The sequence below is a fragment of the Columba livia genome, chromosome 9 (genome assembly GCF_036013475.1).
Source record: "Columba livia isolate bColLiv1 breed racing homer chromosome 9, bColLiv1.pat.W.v2, whole genome shotgun sequence".
In the NCBI taxonomy this organism is placed as follows: Eukaryota; Metazoa; Chordata; class Aves; order Columbiformes; family Columbidae; genus Columba; species Columba livia.
In genome coordinates this window covers 20,978,797-20,993,687 of record NC_088610.1, presented here as the reverse complement: position 1 = coordinate 20,993,687, position 14,891 = coordinate 20,978,797, and the positions used below count along the sequence as shown (strand labels likewise).

At 45.5% G+C, this 14,891-nt stretch overlaps 1 protein-coding gene across 1 annotated transcript; it reads right to left on the bottom strand.

Moving 5' to 3' along the window:
• Nucleotides 1-173: 173 nt before the first annotated feature.
• Nucleotides 174-14,212, bottom strand: SENP2 (SUMO specific peptidase 2). Its single transcript, XM_065074230.1, has 17 exons — nt 14,016-14,212; nt 11,018-11,073; nt 10,793-10,923; nt 9,910-9,982; nt 9,298-9,376; nt 8,938-9,082; nt 8,006-8,109; nt 6,577-6,713; nt 5,947-6,004; nt 4,772-4,835; nt 3,899-4,186; nt 3,272-3,403; nt 2,684-2,887; nt 2,477-2,556; nt 2,035-2,119; nt 1,295-1,390; nt 174-845 (listed from the first exon to the last, which is right to left on the bottom strand). Exons 1-17 carry the CDS (start codon nt 14,195-14,197, stop codon nt 783-785), a joined length of 1,977 nt encoding a protein of 658 aa, XP_064930302.1. The 5' UTR covers nt 14,198-14,212; the 3' UTR covers nt 174-782.
• Between the last annotated feature and the right edge of the window lie 679 nt (nt 14,213-14,891).

Sequence of the window (14,891 nt, the reverse complement as noted above, 5' to 3'; positions counted from 1 at the left end):
CATCCTACGTTCCCATTACTCACCCCACACCTTCCCATTACACTCCAGGTCCTGCCTGAGGTCTTGTAAGTGACCTAAAAATAATCACACCGATACAACAAGCTTTTTTTTTTCCAATTTATAAAAAAATCACTCTGGTTCTTACCAAGTAGAGTTTCATTCCAGTAAGGCTCTTTAAATAACAATACATATTTATTTTAATAAAAAGAAATAAATACTTCTCTTTTCACATTAGATAACTCCCTGGAGACAGACAAAAAAAAACCCAACCAAAGGGGCTTCGCTATGGATTTGTTCCAAAAGATGGCGAATTCATTCTTTCCATGCTCAGCACAAATCCAGTTTTAGGAATCAAGTAGATCGCAGACGTTCCAGAAACCGAAGAAAACTCTCTTTGAGGAAGCAGCAGCCAAGCACGTTGTCCTTGGGAAGGTAAATCCAGCCGCCACGGGTGAGAATGCGACTTGTCCGTAAGGCGGCTGCGAGGTACAAGCGTCCATCTCAACAACGAGGGGTTCACAGTATTTGTTCTCCACCGATCGCTCGGCGAGGTCGCGGCAATCGTGCTTCGCACTCGAGGTGCGTTGGTTAAATTGCAAAGAGAGTCACCGTCTCCAAAATTGGGGAAAAAACCCAACACAAATCCTTAACCGCTACGTCGTAACCTAAAGAGGAAAATTTGTGCGCCCGCTGCTGCCTTTTCAAATGAAGTATTAGAAAAATAACTAAAATAAGAGTTAGTCACCCGTGGGTATCACAGTGTTACTCTAGTAGTGCATGTCTCACAGCAGCTGCTGGTGGATTATTTCCCACACCATCTTCTTGCGGAAGTAAGGCATGTTATTCTGAAAAGAGAGAAATTAAACACAAAGTTGAGGCAGAAAATACGTGTAAACACCCAGTTCTTTAATATGAAGCTCCCTTTAAAAACTGGCAATGTTTGCCCCTACGGTATGAAACCCACACGGCTCCTAAGAGGGAGACACAGGAACAAAACCAGATTTATTTCACTATACAACAGCTTGCAAGCACTTTAGTAAAATAGCACCATGCTGGAAAATAACCAGTGACTTAACGGGTCAAAGGCTGAGCCCCGTTTCTCAAAAGAATCCCAAATCTGGATATCACAAACCCAGCAGTTGCGATATCTTGCCCATTATCTCATGGATATCAGACCTAAGGCTGGAGCTCCAGCCCCAAGAACCGGGCACCAAAACGGGCCAGAGGTACAAAACCTCAACCCCTGCGCTACTGGGTAACTTGCCCAGCTCTTGGTTTTGAACCTTTCGCTCACCTGTGTGAAAGTTATGGGTTTGTCTCTGGAGATGTAATCGGCGAATTTGCAGGTAAACACACCGCAGTCGCTTCCATTGGTTTGCTGAGGAATTTCCTAAGGGAGGGAAAGAAGATGGAGAATTTGCCTCTGTCGTAAAAACGATTTGGATGTAGCGCGCCCTACCCAGACCAAAAAGACACTCGTGAACCTACTTGCAGAATCCAGCTCTGTGCACAGGAATAAACCCAATTAACACCCATCAACCCTCCCCTCCGCTGCCTTTCCCTGCCTGTTACCATCCGAATTCTTGGCACCCTGCAAGGTGTCTTGAGGCTCGCACAGCGTCCTGTTTCTTAAATCAAGTCTTTAAATGCTGTTTTTTATTATTAATGTGTTGAGAAACATCAGCTTTGTCACAGGTCAGGATTTGTGCCCCAAGCCATGATCCCAAATCCAAACCTGATTTTTTAGCTGACAACAGCTAAAGAGATTCTCAAAATTGATTTGGGCAACGAGGGCAAAGGCGGATTCACCTTAACGTGACAGACTCATTAAAATATTCAGCCAGCAAGGAAAAGCATGGCTTAAAGACTTAATCCCAGCCTAGCTTCCCTGTCCATTTGCAGCCTGAGGTGATAGCGTAAGAACACAAGACCCTTGCGGGTATTCCCTAAAGACTTGGACTTATTAGAAAGCGTCAAGACGTTTGCGACAAGGAATTATAGTTCCCATTTAAAATCCAAGCGGTGCTCACGTACATGTGGCTCCATGTTGTGAAGAGCCCACTCCGAAATGTCCAGCTCCTGATTTCTTTTTTCCCGGCTTTCTTCTTGCAGGTAACGGCTGCGGTTAAAACAAAACACCAAATCACTCTGTGATTAGGGCTGATAAAAAAAGGGCTGCTGAGGGGCACCAGGAAGATGAATGCAGGACAGGGAAGTGTCAGAGGATCCTGACTGAAGGAGGAAAAAAGCCAAATCTTTACATTTACATCAGTGAGAAGCTGCGAGCTAATGGTCGCTGCTCAGGAATGAGACCAAGAATTCCAACAGGTCCAAAAATCACAGCAGAGGATGAACAGAAAAACCAAGCGAAGAACCATAATTCTCTAATTCTACTTTGTGCCTGAATCCCACGTACGAAACGCAAAAACCTCCTCAGCGTTCAGCCCAGAAATGCACTGATGGAGCAGTTACTTACAACAAAGTGTCACAAATCTTGCTCCCTTTTTGTGCCATGGAGTCAAAGTATTTGATGGTCTTCTTTCTGACGTCGATGACCTGTACAATTAAAAGGCGACCGTTAGACAAAACATGATCTTGTGCTGCACGTGCACAAGATCTAAATGACTCTTCTTGCTAATTTCTTCTCCCCATCCAGTTCTAAAAGCTCTAAAACTTCACTCACCGCCAGCGCCCAGTGGACTCTCAAGTGAATGGGCACCAAGATGATGTCCTGCTTGAAGAGATCCACCCCTCTGGTCCATCTTCTCACAGCTTTGTAGCCCTCCGAAATGAGTTTAGGAAAAAAGAAAGTACTAAAAGCATGGACCGATGGATAGCCTTCCTTCTTGTTTCTTTCCACCAGAAGACTCATGTAGAAATTAATGATCTGTACCACAAAGAGGAAACGTGAGATGTGAAATAAGATGCTGGCTTAGTAAATAAACATAGCGACACGTCTTTGCTGGTCGCCCTTAAATACACGGCTGAGAGAACTCCAGCCTCAGCTGCTGGCTTTTCTTCTGACAATTTTGCGCTTGGTTATTTCTGGAGTTTGATAAAACCACCTGTCAGCCACTCCAATAACCTCAACCAAGTAGCATAATACAGGAAAGAAAAGAACTTCCAGGAAGATTAGACCCTAAAATAAGAACCACACAGCTATTTCTAGGCTCTGCAGTGACGGTCAAATAACTCTGAAATGACTTCTGTACACAGTGAAAGGGTATTTTAAAATAAATGCTGAATATCAGCGTGCTCCAGCTCGTTTTACCTCATCGTTGAGCCAGCAGAGGTTCTGCAGCGTGTGGATGTCCTCCCGCGTAACCCTGAGTTTGAAGGCACTGCTCATGATCTCCTCCGGGTCACCGTTGCGAAACGCGGCGACGACCTCTCTCTCCATGGCCTAAACCGAACGATTAAATGGGGCAGGACTCGTGAAACTGAGTCCTGAGCGTGTCAATCTCAGCCTTCGGCTCAAATGAGGGTGTTTCTATCTAAGTCTGCTTAAGGAATGCAAATAAACCACCAGGCCTGTTAGTATAAAACAATCTGATCTGCTTTTGAGCTTTTACGACCATGGTGAAGAGGTACAGCCAACATAACTGTACGGACCAGGTCAGCACGGCTCTGGGAGACTTAAACCTGGACTAATTTTAGGCCTGGTCGCAGAAGCCCCACAAACAGTGAGGTCAGTACAACTGAAGGAGTGTGTGGAGCATATTATTAAAACCTTAAAACCAGCTTTATTGCTGCAAAGTCACAGCTGCAGGGACTCGCTAACAGCTTAAACACAAGTTCTTAAGATTTCAAAAAGCCTTAAAAGCACCTCTAATCAATGGAATTCCTTGCAGCTGCTTCACAGTTTCTGTTTTGTCTAACAGACTGTCAGCTGCATTACCTCTGTGAGTGGAGAAAAGCGTTCGGCTGGTTTCTCCAATTTTGGGAAGTGCTTTTCTTCTAATTTCAGGAATTTCTTTTCTTCCAATCTCGAGAATTTCTTTTCTTCTAAGTTGGCAAATTTCTTTTCTTCCAAGTTTGGGAATTTGATTTCTTCTAATTTGGGGAATTTCTTTTCCTCCATGTTCAGGAATTTCTTTTCTTCCACATCAAGGGGAGGTGATTTTCTGGACAGAACAGGCGCCAGGCGTAACAACAGCTCTTCCGAGGTTTCAGCTCCATGCTGTCTCTGTCAGACACGAGGACGTTATATTTACACCCATTTGTTTGCTAGAGAACAGTGCAGAAAATCTTGCTCATGTATAGAACTGGGTTTTTGTACAGATATCCAAACAAATTCCAAAATCACTTTATACTGACGGTTGCATTCCAACCCCTGCAAAGCCTCTAAAAGTTGAGATTGGGATTAATATTTCTGATTTCCATTATTAAAATGTTATTTTTGATCTAAGCCGTGACCAGAGATGAAAGCCAAAGGGATGTTCTTCTCACCTCACAAACCAAGAGAAGACTAATGATACCACAGTCCAGCTTTGCAGCTCAGCTAAGTCTGTGAATTAAAGATTTTTAAGCTATACCCAACACATTAACGGGGAAGAATAAAAATAGTAGAATATAGCATCCAGAAATAAAATGAATAACAGCAGGAAACCCTTTGTGATAATGCTACTCATCAAAGAGTGCTCTTGCTTTACCTGGGAAAAACAACTGGGACAAATACATCACTTACACAACAAGTGAAGAGTGCAAAAATTTCTGAGCTCAAGCTGCTATATTTTCCTAAAAAGTGAACTAATGAATCGCACAAGCTTACCCCTGCAGTGGCTTGTTTCCCTGGCCTTGCCTGTTCACGGGAGTTTTCTGCTGGTGTGCAGTACCTGCGAGGAGAGAGAGAGGAAAAAAGGGAGAGAGGAGTGAGCTGCACATCCACACTGCCCCATGTCATCAAGAATCCACCTTCTGGACCAAAAAATGCTTGTTCAAGGCCAGTTCTGACTAGAGTCTCAGCTGCACACATGTGCAAGACTCCTTTGATTCCTTGTTATTAAAAATGAGGCAGCTACAGGATGTTTCCTTGTCTTTTATCCCCCTTTGGAGAGGATTATCATTAAAACCACGCAGACTCTGAAGAGCAAACAGGTACACAGACATGAAAGTTGTCCCTATCTATGTCCCTTCCTCAAAACAAAGAATTTGCGTTGTCAAATATTCCGTTTTTCGGGATGGAGACCTACACCAGACTCTCAAGTTATCCTACACTCATTGTGCTTTACAGGCTTTCAGTCCAGCGGATTGAAGAGCAGATACAACAAGCCTTGTTGAATGACTTCAGTTGGGAGCTAAATCTGCAAAAAAAAGGCAAGAAAATGTTCCTTTTCCTCGCACCCATCATATTCTATCAGTTATTTCCTCCTCTCCCCTCAAGCTTAGGGGAAGCAGTGACTATTTAAGCGCAGGAAGAGTGCTGCACAGCTAAATATCATAGAATCACAAAATCATAGGGGGTTGAAGGGACCTTCAAAGCTCATCCAATCCCATGAGCAGGGACACCTTCACCAGCTCAGGTTGCTCAGTGCCCCGTCCAGCGCTCATGTTTCAAGAAAGAAGGGAAAGAATTTGCTAAAAACCAGGACTGACCATCACAACCACATCTCAGCTCCCATCTGAGCTTCTTCCTCTCTCATTTCAGGGAAGAAAGATGTGTGCAACAAACTGCTGTACAAAATCCCTCCCTGGAGCTGCGCTTACTGTACCCAAAACCCCCAAATCATTGATGGATTGGCAGGAGGACTCTCACAAGCAAAAACAGACTCTGCAAATCTAAGGACAACTTGGTAGAGCCACCTCTCTCATCCTCACCACCTTTGTTGCCCCAGCAAACACTACAGCACTGATAAATATGGTTTGTCTTCTTCTGGGTGCTACCGGAGGCTGAGACACACGCGACGAGCCAAAAGAAATGAGAACCATGATTTAAAGAGACTCTACCTGATCATATCGCCTCTCTGAGGCCACTGGGGGTCGTGAACTTCCGCATGCTTGATACCTGCACGGAAAAGGAGTAATATGAAAACAAGAAGTCAACTTTCAATTGCCATCAGATGTATGTAGTTCTAGGGGTCTGGGTGATAAATACAAAAATGTTTTAATGACGGTACGGTGAGGAAGTTGGAACTCTGAATATCACGTGCCAGTGTATGAGAGTTGAGCATGGCATTTTTTAAGTTCTAAATCCTAGACTGCAGCGACCAAACAAGTGATTTTTGCCAAACCAGATGCTCAGAGGAACAGCTTGCCATTTTCCACCACAAAACAAGCTTTCCCCACCTGCTCAGAAATAATTTCAAAACCTGTATGATTGCCTAATACAGTCACAGATGGGTAAAAAGAAGTATTAATGAAAAATTATTCACAAGACTTTTTTTCCCCTTTCTTTCCAAAGACAGCTCATTTCATTCTAAAAGCTGACATAAGCTGTCCTAGCACAAACACGCTGCCTGATTCAGATTTCCTTAGAAGCGGACACAGATTAATGATACGGTAGCACTGACAAATCTCTTCAGCACAATCTATACCTTTGAGACGTAAGGAAATGCCCCGTTCTGATTTGAAGCCTACCCGCTAAGCGGAGCAGAGCCGAATCACGGGGACAGTCACCGGTCTTTAGTGTCACACGGGGATAGAAATCCCCTCCGTATTTTTGCTCTTCCAGGTGACTCACGGTCGTCACTGGTTCCTTGGGGCAGGCTTGGACACTGGCACAGCAAAAAACAACAAAAAATCGTAATTTTGACGTGCATGGAATTTGTTATCAGTGCATACACATTAATAGAAAGGAGATGGTTTATTCCTACACCATACATTACATTCTATATTGCGAGACATAGTTAAAGCAATAGAAGTAAGTAAAATTAGGCTGTTTAATCCCCTGACAGAAACATCTCATCCGGTTTCACAACAAAACACAAAGGGAATTGCAACTACTACTTTCAACTCGAGTGTACTGAAAATACAGAAATCAGATTTTCTGTCTCTTCGGGATTTCAAAAGAGACTAATCAATCGAGAAATTGGAATCCTTTACCTTTTCACCAACAAATCAGTGGCTTTTTGGGTATTTCTTTAAAAGATATTCTTTGCACATCCTACAAATATCTGGATTAATCTGAGGAGGCCGCTTTGTATAACGGGACAGGTCAGCATTCATTACAACCATCCTTGAGTAATTCTTTTCCATCTATTTACTCATTATGCTGACACTGAGAATGCAATGTCCACAATATACATATTTCTGGGACATTTTCCTTCAGACCTGCTCTTCTCTGACCTCAGGGACTACAAGCTCATCAGTGCTAAACTACCAAGAGGAGACTGGGATTTTTCTAAGGCTTGGAAATGGAATTTAACACAGAATTTAAAGGAAACTGCAAGAAAACACGGCATTTTCTACTGTCTTACCGCGTAGAAAGGCATGCTGGAACTTCAGCACCACCGTGGCATCGGTATTTTACAATAATTAGGCCCTTTTGAAGCACAATTATTTCACTAAGATAATGGCTTCTATGATTTTCCTATTTTTCACTTGTGTTGTTTACATTGTGCAATCTCTTGACATGGTTATAAGACATCAAATATACTCATCACTGGCAATGTGTAAATCAGAATTACACACAAGTTCCTCTCTGCAGGTTCCTTTAGGAACTGGAATTCTACACACAAGCGGGATTTTGTCACCTTAGTATACTGCAAAGAGAAAACTCCCTAGAATTTGTGCAAGAAAGACTGGGGAAGGTGGGAATAACCAGTGCTGTGGGATTTTACACTGCCAGCACTACAAATAGATACTGTTCTTAATACAGAGACAAGAAAGAGAAACACATCCACAGCAAAGGAATTTCACCCTTAGAATATTCAGAGAATACTCAAGCTTCATTGCAGGGAGCTGCAGGGGGGCGTCAGCCCTCTGGCACACTGAGAGTAGGAAAGATTCATTCCCCTGCACTACAATATTACCACCAAAAGTTAATGGCTATTTTTCCTCTACTTACTTGCGGAAGCTTGTCGGCTGTGGATTAGAGCAGCTTCTAGGATAATTTTCCTTTACCAGCTCCAAGAGCTGCTTGTATTTCTTCTTTTCTTCTTGCTGAACGCCCTAGCAGAACATAAACAAAACAAACAGATGAGAACCACTGCATGTAAAGGAAATGTTTGTAATCTGGATATAGTGCAGACTGCACAGGCCATTCCCGAAATACTGGCACGTTATTGAAGTTTACTTCAATGTTAGCCCTGCTCTAGGAACTTGTGTCCCACTATAAAACTCAAAATTCTTTCTGCAACTGTTTCCTTAAACAAGGGTCTCTTCTTTTCAGCTGTCTGCACCTCTTGCATAATAATTCAGGATAACATACACATTTCTGTCAACATACATAACAATTGGGTGCTGTGAGTCCACAGGGTATCTTAATCATTCTCCACAGCTTTCCACAGGACTTTGGTTAAGTTCTTCTCCCATATCAACTAGTTTTATCAGAAATTTTCCAATAGTTGCTTAAGATATTGGAAGGAAAGGGCAGGGAAAGAACTCTCAGATAGTGCTGTAAGGATTATCAGCAACAGCGTGGGTTTTTTGCCTATGGTATCCTTTTAAAGTTGCTATGTAAAGATCACCGCTGACCTAGGTTAAGGATAAAATAGTGAAATGACTTTCCAACAAATAGACAGTAACAAAGCAGAACAGCTCCACTTAGAAGCGGAACCGGTTGGAGGATCCTCCCCCAGTGCATCACTTCCATGAAAATGCTTTAAAATTCAATCTTTGGGCAACAAAGCATTACTCTGTTCTGAGACTGGATGTACGTACAGGCAAATAAAACGCTATACGCTGATTTCACTGGAGCATTCCTTCAACTTCATTAATGACAACCCACCGTGCTGTTAAGCAAAGCTTTGTTGTAACCGAGAAGTTGTTTTTCCTCACCTCCTCAGCGGTGCAGAAGGGCCTCCCCGTTTTGTTGGCCTCCGAAGTAGTGGATTCCGGCCCGGAGCGCTCCTTAATGGGCGGCCGCAGAGTGAGGACGCTGTCTGGAGCAGGTTTGATGCAGTGTTTGCCATTCCTGCTCGTGCTAAAAACATCAACGGCAAAAGAAATAGGATCAAGAGAAGGCTCAAAAGTGCAGCTGGAGATGTCCCTTGGTACAGCAGCCTAGAAAACTTTGGAAAAATATTGCTACATGGACACAGATAGAAATATTAAGCAGCACAAAGGAATTTCAAGAACAAAAGTGAAAGACAGTAAACCTTTGACAGAAGAAGTCAAAGAAAACAGAAGGATTTTTACCTCAGACATGGAATTGTCCTGTGATAAAAGGATAGCGTCTCCTTATTCAAGCAAGTATTGGTTGCACAAGGCATGTTATCTATGAGAGAAGAGCACAAACCATCAAGAACTGTACAAGGAAGCTGAAGAGCTTTATGAGTTTACAGTAAAGGGTTTCACCCAACATAAATTATTTTGCTATTTAGCATTTTCATAAATTTTCATTTTCTCTCTTATAGCATAATATTACTTGTGTTATATATTACTTCAGGATATTTACACATTTTCATATTGGCAACTACACAAAGTTGTGCACATGAGTTATCACCAGCCTAAACCTGAAATAAAAGAGGCTTATCGGGATCTACTGCCTAAAATCAGTGTTTGAAACAATTTACTTCTGGCAAGCTAAGAGGGGACATATCAGAACTGAGATGACAAGGGAAACATCCGGCCCCAAACCAGAAGCAACGCGAGGATGCAGGGAAGAAACAGAGCTCACGCTCCAGTATTCTGAGATGCTACCGAGATATTGTGCCTGCAATAATCCGTACGTAAGCCTAGGGGTAAAATTAAACAGTACTCAATGCACGGCAAAAAATAAACGAGTTCATAACTTGACGTCAGCCTTACCAATTTCTATCATTTCTACGTCTAGCGCAGAATCTGTTGGTCTTTCAGGTGAAGAATCAGAAGTAGACCAAGTCTTCAATAAAAACAGAAAAAAGTACCAACATGAGTGTAACCTGAATGTGAATCCAAGCACACAAGCTTTATTTAGTCAGCTTTGTTATGACTCGGGGGCCACGATTTGTTTTTTTAGGTTGCAGCAGAATGTGAACCTTTTACAGGACAAGTACATCTTCATTTTTTAATACAGGCTTTCAGATGTGCAATGATTAAAACAACAGGTTATCACTTAGTTCTCCTCAGTCACCTCCTAAACATTCCAAGGTTTTACAGTTTAGCCCTTGGAAAAATATATTTTGTGCAAATAAAGAGTTAATGACTCTCTCAGGAATTAATAATTAGAGCACGACAGTTTCTTATTCCTCTGATCCTGTGGGGCAGTAAGAAAGATATGACACCTTTGAACCAAACTAAGGAGTGGAGCAGTTCATGACTCATTTTTCCAGAGCCAAAGTCCTACAGGAATCCTCTCCTGGCCTGGCAGATAACAAACCTAGCAGAAAGAGGTTTATCCAGAGGAAGCATGCAGCTTTTCTTGTAAAATAATGTATTTTGACTCCTTAGCTACAGGCTTGAGAAAAAAAGTAATGGTTTCCACACACAAAGTATCAACTTGAACAATTGTCAAGTATCTGGTTGACAACAAACATTTTGCTCCTTCCTCAGCTGCAAGTGCCAGAGAAGAACATGCGAACTTAAGCACTACAAACCAGGAGCTGCCCATGAGAAATGGAGAAGAACCACCCCAAATTTGAGATGCATTAGGGAGAGCTGTTGCCTTTTTCACCTGGCAGAGATTCTACCTAATTTCCAAATCCTCACTGACCTCTCCTGCAGGCTCTCTCGGAGCGGCATGGCTGACCGAAGCCTTCCGGTGCTTACGCTTCGCCTTGCTTGGCAAATTCACCACACCAGAAACACCTTCAACTTTCTCTTTACGCTCCGAGAAGCCGTAATCTAAAAAAACCCAAACAAACCAAAGACAGGCCATATGAGAACATGATTTAAAAGGGGATTAGGATTTCTATTTGTATACTGCAACGTGCAATACCTGTTTTACACTTTTTGCATTCAGTCTGGTCAGGATCTTTCAGAAGTGGCGAAACGCTGAGGAAAAAACACACAGATGAGTGTTTCACAACCACAGGTCAGCTTCTAACAGCCCGACTTCCCTTCACAGGGCCCAAAGTTGGTTTTTTTCTCCTTCTTTTCACGCTTCCTAATGTTTTACATTTGTTCCTATCACCGAATAAATCGCCTAAGTCAATATGTAAAGCTTTCCTCAAAAAGCCTACCAGTGATTACTAAACCATCCAAGTCTGTAAGTCACGACGCCAAGTTGCAATAAGTCTAAGTAGGACAGGAAATAAAAGGTGGGAAAGCAACCCATGCGTACACCCACTTAAATAACTGACAGCTAAATCAGTGCTCGTGAACTCGTTCTTGAAATACCTCTTAGCTGCACCCTTTCTTACGAAGCATAACTTCAAGGTTTATATAAGTCGATAACACTGATAAAATCTAGTAAAAATTTTTACTTTGGAACAAAGCGCAAAGGTTGTTCCTAGATTTTTTTGTTTCTATTTGCTTCCAAAAGAAAGACGGCAGGGATTATTTGAAGAATTCTTTGGTCTTTCTTATGCAAAATAATTTCTTTTAAACTGTTACGTTGGTATCATCACTTCTGGACTATCTTCTGTCTGTATCAGGAGCACAAAAGTAACCGATACCCTGCATGGCACCTTTCATACAATATAAAGCATCTTTGCTATTACTGTGCTATTAAAGTCAGGCAGAAAATATTGGGGGTAGGTGTTAAACACCTGTAAAAATGCATTCTTAGTCAGTGTATTTGACTTTTCAGAAAGTAAAACTGAAGAAGACAAAATATTTGTAACCTCCAGCTCAATTTTTAGCAAGAGTGAACTAATTCTGAGCTGCTCTTCAGTGAAAACTTCCCAGCATCAGGGAAAAAGCCCAGTTCAGCCTACCCAAGGCTACCATCGGAGATAAGCAGAGCTTAAATCCCTGACTGTGGTCTTAATCACTGTTTTTGAACAGAAGTGCCTCTTTCTCCAGCTTTAGTGGAGCGCCCAACACCTGTGAGTGTTGCTTTGTCCTTTTTGACTTTACCAACCGCTTGGAGGTTTGGAGTTGGTTTGATCGCAAGAAAAGATTAATTATCTCTTGGTAATGCAGAAAGAAACGGGGAAATCTTTGATGTAGGAACATGGATGGGGAAAAAGTAAGGAAGAAACAAATCTGGGCTTAGCTATTGCTGTCTCTGTTGGGAATACACAACCCTGTGAGAAGATTAAACTGTGTCATTGCAACTGGGGCTTTGCCAAGGGCCTGGGGGAAACAGGTAATTAATTCACAGAGTGTTTGTTGAGTAATATTTGAAACACCCTCAAAAAATGGGCCAGAAAATTAAAGCGATTTGGAACTGCTTGCCATGCAAAGGTGTGTTCATGGCCTTCTCCAAGCTCTAGAAAAGACAGCAACTATTCATGCTCAGCGTTTTCCTCGCCTCCTTAGCAACCACAGGGAAAATATTAAGGTATCAGGAAAACTCAGTAATTCTGCACATACCCACATAGGCTCAGGCCCTATTCTTTTCAAAAACTCCACCCCCACCAGTGTCAAGGACAGTTCATTGAGACTTATCATGTAAATTTGTAATAAAAAATAAGTTTTCACAGGTTAACCCCCCTCCCAAAGTCACACACTGTGCTTCACAGCATAGCTAACGCTTATCTGCTTTTCCCACCAGTTTCACCACCCACGCCCAGAATTTTTAATCTTTCTACCAGGGGAAAACCTCGAGTGGCAGAAATACCAACCACCTTGTGGTTTAGATTTCCTTGAAGAGACTCACACTGGGCACCTGGGAACACCTGTTCCATTTTACAGCCCATCTCAGCGAGTGCAGGTTGAAAACTTATTTTCGGCAGGACGGCTTCTGAAGCCACCTAACGCGGTTTCACTTGAATTTCATGCTAATTGCTTCGTCTGCCGTTCCCAGTGATCTCTTAGCACAACTGAGTCTCCCGGTCAGACCATGACAGCCCAGCTCGCAGCAAAGGCACGTTACTTGGTTTAGGATTGTGCTCTGCACAGCAGCCGTGAACAACTATGCGTGCAACAAGTGGCTCTTTCCACTAGACATTCACTTTTCCCATTCACTTGGGAACATGAGACACTAAGCGGAGCCTCTTGGAGCAACCACACCACCCAAACATGATACATAACGCATACATTCACAGAATCCCAGAATGTCAGGGACTGGAAGGGACCTGGAAAGCTCATCCAGTGCAATCCCCCCATGGAGCAGGAACACCCAGATGAGGTTACACAGGAAGGTGTCCAGGCGGGTTGGAATGTCTGCACAGCAGGAGACTCCACAACCTCCCTGGGCAGCCTGGGCCAGGCTCTACCACCCTCACCCCCAACAAGTTGCTTCTCATCTTTAAGTGGACCCTCCTGTGTTCCAGTTTGCACCCATTGCCCCTTGTCCTGTCACTGGTTGTCACCCAGAAGAGCCTGGCTCCATCCTCCTGACACTCCCCCTTTCCATATTGATTCCCAGGAATGAGTCACCCCTCAGTCTCCCTTCTTTCCAAATCCCCGCTGCACAGATGGAAAGCGAACGAGGCGAGAGTGGCTTTACCAAGGGCCTTATGGGGAACACCTGGAACCCGCCGCGATCTCACGGCACCACACGTGAACCACTGTGACCGCGGGCACAGGGTGACCCGCCACGGACGGTCACCCAGGCCGGCAGGGTGGGGAAGGCACGGGGGGCCCATTACACCGCCCTGGGGGGGGATCTGGGCCACGGAGCGAGGGTCACCCCGGGGCAAGACACCAGAGCGACAACCGCCGCTCCCACCTCAACCCCCTCAGGCCGGGCAGCGGCGGCTGAGGCGCCGCGCGGGCTCCGCTCCCGCCAAGCAGGCCCCGGGGGTCCCTCAGGCCCCACCCCGAGGGAGCTGGTGGCGGGGCGAGTCCCCCGGGCGGCCGTGAGGCGGCGGGGGCGGCTCGCTGACCTGGGGAGCGGCCTCTTGCGCGGCGGCGGGCCCGGGGGCGGCGTGGGGCGGCGGGCGGCAGCGAGGAGAGCGCCGAGGGCCCCCAGCAGCCATTGGTACATAGGCCCCGGCGGGCCGCGGCGGAAGTGGCGCCCATCCCGCGCGACGCCCACCCCGCCCCGCGGGCAGAACCGCTCTCCCATTGGCTCCTATTGCTGTCAGTTCGAGGACTGACGCACCGCCCCCCTATGGAACACGGAGGGGGGAGTCAGCGCGCATGCGCGTTACCGCTTTTCCGTTACCTGAGGGAGCGTTTATGGTTCCGCCCACCCGCGTCCTGCCCGGCCTCCCGGGCCCGCCCCCTGTGTCCTATTGCGGCTGCGCACGAAGCTTTTGCTTCAGTGAGCCCCGAGCGGGGCTGGGGTGCGGAGCCTGGGCGGGTGCTGGGCGGCTGTTGGGACCCCTTTGAGAGCCCCCCGAGTGCCCCTGGGAGCCACTGGGAGCCTCTCTGAGGGGCCCCGGGAGCTGCTGAGCCTTCCCCGGCTGCTCCCCGCTAAGTGTTCAGCCCCGCTGAGCGGGCTGGAGAAGCGTTTCCCCTTCCCGAGGTGCGAAAGCCGGCGGGAGCTGCTGGCGACTCGGGGTCCTGCCCGCTCCTTCCCGCCTCCCGCCCCCTCCGGGGCTGAAAGGGATGCAAACCCCGGGCTTACCAAGCCCGTCCCTTCTTAAGAGCCCGAGACTTTCCGCTCTTTCTCTTGGCCGCGCCCGCAGCCGCAGCCGCCTGCGCCATGGCTCAGGTGCGACTGCCCTGAGCGTTCTATGTTTGCCATGGTGACCGCCCGGTTTTGGAACCCCCAGACCGGACGCCGGGGCGAACGTTCCACTCGGGCTGGCTCTGGG